The following is a 10,114-nucleotide window of genomic DNA, read 5'->3' as shown; positions in this document are numbered from 1 at the left end:
TTTTTCTTTATATTTGGTCAACATGTCTCTTTGAAATTGAGGTTAGTGTTAAGTATTGTGTTAGTTCCTAATCCTAAAATATTATATGTTCTTTGGCTTCCCTTTTCTTTTTGGCTTGCCATATAGGAAGGCTATAGTAATGTTTTGCTCTCTTTGTGAAATGGAAAATTCAAAATTATTTGAATTTTTATGATTGGGGGAAGTTGCACTTGCTATTTGTATCCCTTCAAATTCTCCCCTTTCACCCCCCTTTCCGTGCACCATTTCGGGGCAAGCCACATGAATAAAATTCATCTTGTTTTGAGTTTGTAGTGAAATTGAAAGTTCCAAGATCACCAAGACTTGAACTCGAGATCTTCACATACACACCTCATAAACTTTAGTAGTACCTCAACAAGCCTTCATTTAAAAGCAGGGTCACACTGTTTTGATATGCTACAACAAAGAGCTCCAAAAAGTAGAGGCCATGGCCACCAGGAAGGCGTCTTCCTCCATCAGAGTGATGAAGCTCGCTCTCCTTTCGCGAGCCATTTTGCTGGCGCTCACTCTCTTGTGGCGCATTTTGGGTCGCCCTTACGACACCTCTGCCTCGCTCAATCCGCCTTGCCTTTCAGCAGATCCCACACCTTCTATAAACAGTTTACAGCACCTGAATGGCATCGGAGGCTGGCTCGGAAGACAATTAGAGTCTACAGTCGTCTGGGATGGTGTTTATTATATCAGAATTGCTGAATGTGGCTACGAGTACGAGCAGACTTTTGCGTTTCTGCCTGTTCTCCCTCTCAGCATACGTTTCATTGGCAATACTGGTATGCCTGCTTGCCCATTATGCATTCTAGAATTCGGATATGAAGGCAGCGAAGCTGTACAGACAATAGACACGATCGACGGAAAATGAGAAGCACGATCCGCTGTTAGGTTGATATTTTATAAAACCAAGAAACCCAGATGGCAGCTTATGCTTGGGTACTGATGAGAAATAAGCGTAGCTTTGCTTTATGTCTGCCATCACAGCAAGCCACCTAAGTTCCCTGAGAAAGTGGAACACCATCCTGTTGATCTTTGGATCCTCACATCCATCTCTGTCTTCAAGTCTTTCACCCTCGCACTTGAAGCTGGGCTTTCTGATCCTCTTTCTCTTTGCTGATTAAAGCCAGCAACGTATGCTGTCCTGTTGGAATTTGTGAGAGGCTTAAAATAAACCTTGCTTTAGGTGTATGAATTGGCCTCTGGGGCAATCTACGAAAATAAAGAACAAAGATTAAGCCTTAACTAACAAGGCAAAGGGCTAAATTCTAACTTCAAAGCCAGGAAGCTGCAAATAAGAGCTGAATTGAAAGTGAGCCTTAAAAGGGCCTACAATTGGTGGAACATATGGCTGCAGATCTCCATGTGCTGGTACTGCCCCAATGCACTGATGCTGTACCCCAATCCCTACGGCCTCTATGGACCCCTCAGAAATTGCTGCCCAAAGTGTAATAGGCCAGGGAACGAACTGACTCTCTCTCTAGCCTGTTATCTAACTGTGAGTGCAGAATCATGTACTGAAATGGAAGGTACACAAACTCATGTGCTTTGCATCTGTGAGTGTACGTGAGGGAATGGAAGATTGGGTTGCAATTTTCGCAACACCCCCCCCCATGCCGTCCCTCAAACACCCCGAAAGCATTTGCTGTTTATTATGACTGTCTGCCAATAAGCTGAGATATACGACTGTTGCCGAAAGGCTGAAAGTACAAGGCTGTAGATGAAGGGCTGTTCCTTCTTATAGTACTGTAGGATACAGATGCAGAGAAGCAGGCTCGTTCTTCCGGACAGATGATCAGGGTCCTGCTGGTCTGCTGGAGGCTGAGGGCGGCTCAGGCTGCCTGGAGCTGACGGCCAGAGACTAACTACCTTTGCCTTGTCGATGATCTTGGGCTGCTCCACATTGGTACCACTGTTAGTACTGGGCCTACATAAGGCTTGAGCCAAGACACGTGGAACATTGGATGCATGGTCCATGTCGTTGGGTAACTGGAACTTCGTGGACACATTGTTGATGACATGTATTATTGAAAGGGGTCCAAAGCTTTTCCAAAGCTTTGATGCAAGAGCTTTGGACGCGTATTCCCAATCTGCTCGAGTTTTTTCTTCATACTACAGGGATAGACCCACTACCCTTGTATCCAGCATCTCATCTGCGCTTGTTGGACCAGGCTTGGTAAGATTCTTGGGATTTGGCCATCTGATTTTGACTGTCTCCATGGTCTGCTCATAAGACTTGGTGATCCAATCTGCTTCATATACCTTCTCTGAGGTCTTGGTGAGAAGGGTCTTGGACTTCTTTTTTAAGGTGGTTTTATAGGGAGTCCTACCCACACTGGTTGTCATTGAGGATCCCCTGCACCAACGGAACGAGCTGCTCCCACTCGGACTATGTATCTCCAGCATAACCACTTTAATACATTGAAAGTCAATTGATTGTAGATTTCGGTTTGGCCATCAGACTACGGATGAAAGCTGTTGGAAAAGGTAAGCTTTGTACCAAAGTTGTCAAACATAGCTCTCCAAACATTGACTATTGAATTTGGAGTTTGTATTGGACACAATGCTATGGGAATGCCACACATAGGGTACCACCAACATAGAACAACCTGCTATGCATGATGGAGTTTATGGTTTTCAACCTTGTGACTATCTGCACTATGTTGTGTTTTTAGAGGATGAGTTTGGGAATGTTCCCGGATTCATCTAGGTATATGCTTCTGCCGTATTAGCGGACATGCAAATTTCACCTTGTGAAGTTTTCGTCCAAGTTGCGGCCTGCTGGTATTGTGATAATTCTTTCTATCTTAAATGGTGCGTTGCCCTATTAGCTAGATTTAGATTTAGATGCTCGTTGGGGAGAGACTAAAATGAAAACGTTTAGACTTCACAAGCAGTTGTAGCTTGAATGAAGAGATTTTGGACTACCTTTTGATTAGCCCAGCCCTCCTACCTCTCACTGCCCCTTGTCCCCTCAAATCGGGGGCTCACAGGTGGGCACAGTGAATTTCTAACACTAATGGAGTCCACATCTGTTGTAGATCTTGCCATTGCCCGAGCACAGGCAGAATGGGACAAGAAAGACAAATATGCATATCATTTGATCAAACAGAACGTGCAAGATGTCATGCTTGGACAGCTCAACACGGTGAAGACATCCAAGAAGCATTGGATATGTTCGCAGCTCTGTATGAGTCTAAGAACACATCTAGGATTCTCACACTGAGAAACCAGATCAACCAGAGTTTTCGCAACAGCAATGAAACTGGTCATGCTTACGTACTTAGGATCAAGGGTTACAACAATCAACTGCAGCATAAGAGAGACTATGAATCGCACAGAAATGGTTCAAGTCATCCTGAATGGACTAGGAGAGAGATACGAGAATCTAGTCTAGAGTATTGCCATTCAACGGTAAATTCCAACATTGGAAGAATTACAGTCATGTTTGTCACGGGCATCCACAGCCCGTGGCCATACTGGATTGCCACGCAGGCAGCTAGTGCAGTAGCAGCCCACGCAGCAACTGTCGCAGTAGCAATCGCGGCAAAGGCGCCACATCACAGCAACGCCATGTTAGTAGCCAGCCTGCTGCCACGTGGACTGGTTGGTGCCACGTCAGCCCAGTTGGTGGGCAGCAGTACAGTCGGCCATTCTGGTCGGTCTATTTTGAGACCCAAGGGGGCCTATAAAAAGCAACCCTTTGGCCTTCATTTTTCATGCACTCCTCAGGCCTTCAAGCCTTCAGAGCAGCAAGAGTAGGCCTCCCCGTAGCAAACCAGCAGGGTAGCCTCAGCCTCTTCAGGGATCTAGTGAGGATTCACCTCCTCTAGGTAGTCTGGTCTTCTAGTTGTGCAGTGAGGGTTTCAGTCCCTCCATACAGTTGTATTCAGCCCTTTGGGCATTCATTATCCAGTTGTATCTATTTTCTCTTTGGAGGTCCACTACATTCTCTCCCTCTGATTCTCTCACTCACATCCACAGCTCACTTTGTGTATCGAGTGCATCATCTTGCAGTTGCAGTTAGTATTGAGCAGGAGAGAGAGTGAGGATAATCTATCTCCCGCTATAGTGTTACTTAGTGAAGAACGCAGGACTCAGGCCATTCAAGTACGCAAATGTCATTCTAATGATCAAGCATTCACAGCTTCAGATAGAGATAGAGGCAGCGGCAGAGGTACATGTAGAGCATCTCAGAGGAGCGGACATCATCATCATCATGAAAGTCATCAGTAGCAGCATCAACATCAACATCAGCACCAGCATCCAAGAGGAAGTCATTTTAATCGAGGAAGATTTCAAGAAAGAGGGAATGCATCTACCAACATGTCAAACATTTAGTGCAACTATTGTCATAAGTTTGGACACTATGAAAGAGATTGTTGCAAGAAGCAGTCTTACCAAGGAGGTCAATCTAGCAACAATCGAGGGAATTTCCGTGGAAGAGGAAATCATCGTCGCGGTGGATATTCAAGTCACAGTTATTATGTCAATGAACCTCATAATATGTTTCTTGCAAGTGAGGATATGCAGAAGATTGATATAGTGTATCTTGACATTGATTGCCCTTCAAAAGGGGAATGCAATTATCAAGTTGATCAAGCAGATCAAGATTCTTGGTACATGGACATCGGTGCATCATCTCACATGACAAAGCATCAAGAATGGTTCATAGATGAAACCATTAGAAAGACAAAAGAACGTTATCTACATTGCAGATAACATACCGAATCCAATTTAAGGGAAATGCATTGTCCCTATGACCAATTTCACTGGTACGAAAGGATTGGTGAAACATACCGAATCCAGTTCAAGGGAAATGCATTGTCCCTATGAACAATTTCACTCGTACGAAAGGATTGGTGAAAGATGTATTGTTCTAAAGCTCAGCAAAAATCTATTGTCAGTTGGGCAAATGACAAAACACAACTACAGAGTCATCTTCGATGGAAATGAATGCATGATCAGAGACAAATCCAGAGGATATCAGCTAGTAGGAAAAGCAGTCAAGGAAGGACGCTTGTTCAGAATGGTAGCTTCAGTATTAGATTTACATGCCATGTCAGCTCAACAACAATCGATGTCACGTTCCGTAGATGGCACAAGAGATATGGACATGTCAATCAAAAGCTTAATGCAGCTAAGAAATCAGAATATGGCAATTGGAATTCCTAGGCTTTAGTTTCTTGGAAAAGAACAAAAGAGAATCAATTTTGGTAGAAGCACCTCTCGAGCAAGAGGTATTCTTGATTTGATACATAGGGTTATGCACAGATCCGCAGCACAATGGTTCACTTTACTACTTGACTTTCATCGACGACTACAGGAGATATTGTTAGGTCTACTTTCTAACAGAGAAATATGAAGTCTTTTAGATTTCAAGAATTCAAAGCCATGGTAGAGAACTAGACAGGTAGAAAGATCAAAGTCATGAGATCAGACAGAGGAGGTGAATACGTCTTCAACATTCATGAACTTTTGCAGAAGTAATGACATTGGAAGGCAGTTCACATGTGCAGGTACTCATAACCAAAATGCACTCGCTGAAAGGAAGAATATTACTTTAGCAGATAGTGCTAGAGCAATGGTCAGTGAGTAGATTCTTTCAGTATTGGACAGAAGCAATTGTCACTGCAAACTACTTGCTTAAACGGCTTCCGACCGAGAACCGATTCAGGGTATGACACCTTATGAAGCATTCATTGAATATAAGCCACACATTGGGCATCTCCACATATTTGGTTGCATAGCATATGCCCACATACATGACAATCATCGTAAAAAGTTGGATGTTAAGTCACGCAAATGCATCATGGTTGGCTACATGAAGGAAGCAAAGCATACATGTTGTATGATTCCATAAACCGAAAGGTCATCATCTTCAGAGATGTAATCTTTGATGAAGAATCAGAATGGGAAAAATCAAATTCTCAGGAGATAGACACACCGATTACTCAATCACCTACAGAAAAGATTGATGAAGAAGAGCAAGAATTACCAGACACTTTGAGAAGAGCAGCAACTTAGACGGTCACTAGGGAAAGTAAACCACCAGCAAGGTTGACATATGCTCGGAAAGGCAAAGCAATTCAGATTGAAATCACCAATTATGCTCTTATAACTACCATCATGGCCATAGAAGAGCCAGCCTGTACTTCGAAGACGCAGTTGACAAGCTAGAATGGCAAATTGCTATGAATGAAGAAATGTAAGCTTTGTACAAGAACAATACTTAGGAGTTATGCGACCTTCCACCAGCAAAGAAAGCCATTGTAAACAAATGGGTTTACAAAGGGAAGTACTATCTAGATGGAAGCATTGAAAGATACAATGCCAGACTAGTGGCAAAAGGTTTTGCATAACAATATGGCCATAGAAGAGCCAGCGTACTCCAAAGACGCAGTTGACAAGCTAGAATGGCAAATTGCTATGAATGAAGAAATGTAAGCTTTGTACAAGAACAATACTTAGGAGTTATGCGACCTTCCACCAGGAAAGAAAGGCATTGCAAACAAATGGGTTTACAAAGGGAAGTACTATCCAGATGGAAGCATTGAAAGATATAATGCTAGACTAGTTGCAAAAGGTTTTGTACAGCAATATGGTCAAGACTATGATGAGACTTTTTTTGTGCAAAGAAAGGAACCTTCTATTAAAACTTGAAAAACTTCATACAAAAATAGCTGTCCCGAAGGTGCTGAGTATGAAAAAATCCGGATCAATGCTGAAAGAAGAAAACCAGCTTGTTCCAAAGAAACCAAGTTTACTACCTAGGAAATCTCTGATACATGGGCTAACAGCCAGGTGGGGGGACTATATACCCAACGAATCCCTCGCAGAGTAAAAATGTAGAAAACACCTGCAGGTCAAGCTTTACAAAAACTTGTGTGTCTTGCAACAGTCACCCTAGAGCCCAAGGTCCCATGCTCCTAGGTGGAGCGCAGGGTGTAAATGATATCCTGCCAGATGGCGACCAAGGTAGCCAAGGGTGGAACCGGATGATTGCACATCACCAGACTACAGCGAGCAACCCAAATGTTCCATGTCGTGATACTGGCTACTACCTCCTACACGCTATCCTCCGGAGGGGGATGAGGATCCGCGTTATCAGGATGGACTACCTCATGGAGCTCTATCCTCTAAATACTCGGACCCTGTATCCGGTAAGCTGGAGAGAACTCATCAAGGAACAACAGCTACTATCCTCATCGACAGTGGTTGCTCTCATAATTTCCTAGCTAGTTCTATGGTCGAAAGACTTCATTTGACCACCAGTCCTAGTCCCATGGACTATCAGATTGAACTCGCAAATGGAACTATCTTCTTGTGCAACACCAAGATCAAAAACCTGTCCTTTCGCATCCAACATTATACGGACAAGTTGAACTTCGACATCATGCCTCTTTCTCGGTATGATGTCATCCTCGGACAATAGTGGCTCTACGACTATGATCCATCAATCAGTTTTCGCAGCCATACTATACAGTTTGTCCACTAGGGAAAACTTAGTGAGCCAACTAGTTCTAGGGACTCTCCTTTAACTCCAGTTACCTCCGCCTTACAAGTAAAGAAGTGGGTTCGTAAACGTCAAGTAAAGACTACACTTTTGTTGGTTACGCCAGTTGAGGAGACACCGATAAAGGATCCTCCTGAGTACCTCAACCAACCCTTTTTCCAGCCTTACCTTGATATTTTCCCACATGAATTGCCAAAGCAGTTACCACCTCGACGACCAGTGGATCATCCAATTGAACTTATCCCCGGCAGTAATCCACTGTCGAAACCTCCTTATCGGGTTTGTTACACTCAAAATAAAGAAATCCAAAGATAGGTGACTGAACTACTCGACAAAGGTTACATTCGGCCGAGTCGCAGCCCTTTCGGATCTCCTGTACTACTTGTGGAAAAAAAGAATAAGTCAATGCGCCTCTGCATCGACTACTGAGCCCTCAACAAGCTCACTATAAAACACAAGTATCCATTTTCTCGCATTGATGACCTTTTCAATCGACTTTTGCACGCAACACAATTTTCAAAGATTGATCTTCGTTCAGGTTATCATCAAATCCGCATACGAGAAGGTGATGAGTACAAGACCGCTTTTCGAATAAAGTATGGACACTATGAATGTTTAATCATGCCTTTTGGGTTAAACAATGCCCCGGACACATTCATGACACTAATGAACGACATCTTTAGGCCTTTCCTCGATAAGTTTGTCATCGTTTACCTCGATGACATCCTCATTTTCAGCAGATCCTTACAAGAGCACAAACAACATCTTCACCAAGTTTGAAGTTCTCCGCGCAAATTCTCTCTACATCAACGTTGAGAAGAGTGAGTTCTTCAACACCCAACTTGAATATTTGGGACATGTTATTTCAGCCCACGGCATCTCTGTGGATCCCAAGAAGGTCGAGGTAATCCGAAACTGGCCTACTCCTAAGAACGTTCATGATGTCTGCTCTTTTCTTGGATTGGCAAATCATACAAAGGTCTCTCAGTTTTCCGAGATTGCAGCTCCGATGTACGAATTATTGAAAAGCATGGCGGTTTTTCAGTGGCTTCCTGAAACAGAGTATAGTTTCCAACAACTCAAGCAAGCACTCACTACCACACCTGTTATGGCTATTGCTGACCCAAACCTTCCGTTTAAGGTCATGACCGACGCTTCCGACATCTCTACAAGAGCAGTCTTGATGCAAGAAGGCAGAGTTATTGCTTTTGACAACCATAAACGTTCTGATATCCAAACCAGATACCTGGTTTATGAGAAGGAGTTTCTTGCCATTGTACATGCTTACCGCTCTTGGAAACATTATCTCATGGGAGCGGACTCGGTGGTCAAGACAGACCATCACTCTCTAAAGTATATATCTACCTAGCCAGTAATGAACGCTTGATAAGCACGTTGGGTTGAGTTTCTGGCCAACTTTCACATGACCATTGAATACATTCCAGGACTACGCAATGTAGTTGCAGATGCTCTCAGTAGGTTAACTCTAGCATCAGCTATGGTAATCTCTACATTATTTGTGGATGTTCCGAATTCATTCAAAGGGAAGTATCTCAATGATAAAGACTTCGGCACAGTAGTACAAGTTCTTTCGAAAGATCAACCTTCAACTTTCAAACAGAAGATTTTCTCATCCTATGCTTAAACGGACGACCTTCTGTATTATCAAGATCGCGTTTGTGTTCCTCATGACAAGGATGTTCGACGTCTTTTGTTAAAAGAGCATCATGTAGCTCCTTATGCTACCCATCCATGCATCAACAAGACTTACAGGTTACTCAGTGCAACATACTACTGGCCTCAGATCAAAAGCGACGTCATTTAGTTGAAAAAATAGAATATATACAAACCCATTTAGGGTTAGGGTTAGGGGATCTAACCCTTTCCTTTATAGCACTCTATAAGGTTAGTGCTATGCACATATGATCACGTGATGGTGCTATGCACACATGATCACATGATGTTGAGCGTGAACTCTCAACACCTTCCCTCAAGATTAACATCATGAAGTAGATCTTGCCTCAAGATGATGATTCTGGGGAATCGAAGAAGGACTGAGCATTACATTCCATCACACCCCTTTAATGGGAATGTCCTTCCTCTACATCAAACCAAGAGCTAGTCGGTGTTTCTCGAATAGCTCTTTACCGAGTGGTTTGGTAAAGATGTCTGCAACATTCTCTTTGCTATCATAATGCTGCAGTGTGATGTCACCAAGTAACACTCTTTCTCTGATGAAGTGCTCTTTGACATCAATGTGCTTTGTCCTGGAGTGATATACTGGATTCTTGGCCAATGCTTGAGCCGATTGATTATCACAGTATATTGTTGTTGGCTTTGACTCATCAAAGTAATCTGTTTTTGACAATAGTCTTCTTAGCCATATAGCCTCACATGCACCTGTAGTGAGTGCTCTATATTGTGCTTCAGTCGAAGACAAAGAAACAGTTGACTGTTTGTTTGACAACCATGATATAGCACCTTGACCAAGGAAAAATGCATATCCTTGTGTCGATCTCCTGGTCTCATGATCTCCGGCATAGTCACTGTCACAGTATCCATGCAACTGTG

General features: G+C 43.2%; 1 protein-coding gene across 2 annotated transcripts in view; it reads left to right on the top strand.

The window, feature by feature from the left end:
* Positions 1 to 428: 428 nt before the first annotated feature.
* LOC147886926 (transferases, transferring hexosyl groups) overlaps positions 429 to 10,114 on the top strand; it is a 29,073-nt gene continuing 19,387 nt past the window's right edge. For both annotated transcript variants that reach the window (XM_087394549.1, XM_087394548.1), the window contains exon 1: positions 429 to 809. In XM_087394549.1, coding sequence (XP_087250675.1) covers positions 467 to 809 — 343 coding nt within the window. In that variant the 5' untranslated portion in view covers positions 429 to 466. The remainder of the gene's footprint in view (positions 810 to 10,114) is intronic.

The sequence above is a fragment of the Dipteris shenzhenensis genome, chromosome 23, assembly GCF_047967505.1.
Source record: "Dipteris shenzhenensis isolate YYH24624 ecotype China chromosome 23, Dip_SZ_1.0, whole genome shotgun sequence".
Lineage (NCBI taxonomy): Eukaryota > Viridiplantae > Streptophyta > Polypodiopsida > Gleicheniales > Dipteridaceae > Dipteris > Dipteris shenzhenensis.
Note: the sequence above shows the minus strand (reverse complement) of the source record. Positions and strands in the feature narration are given on the sequence as shown.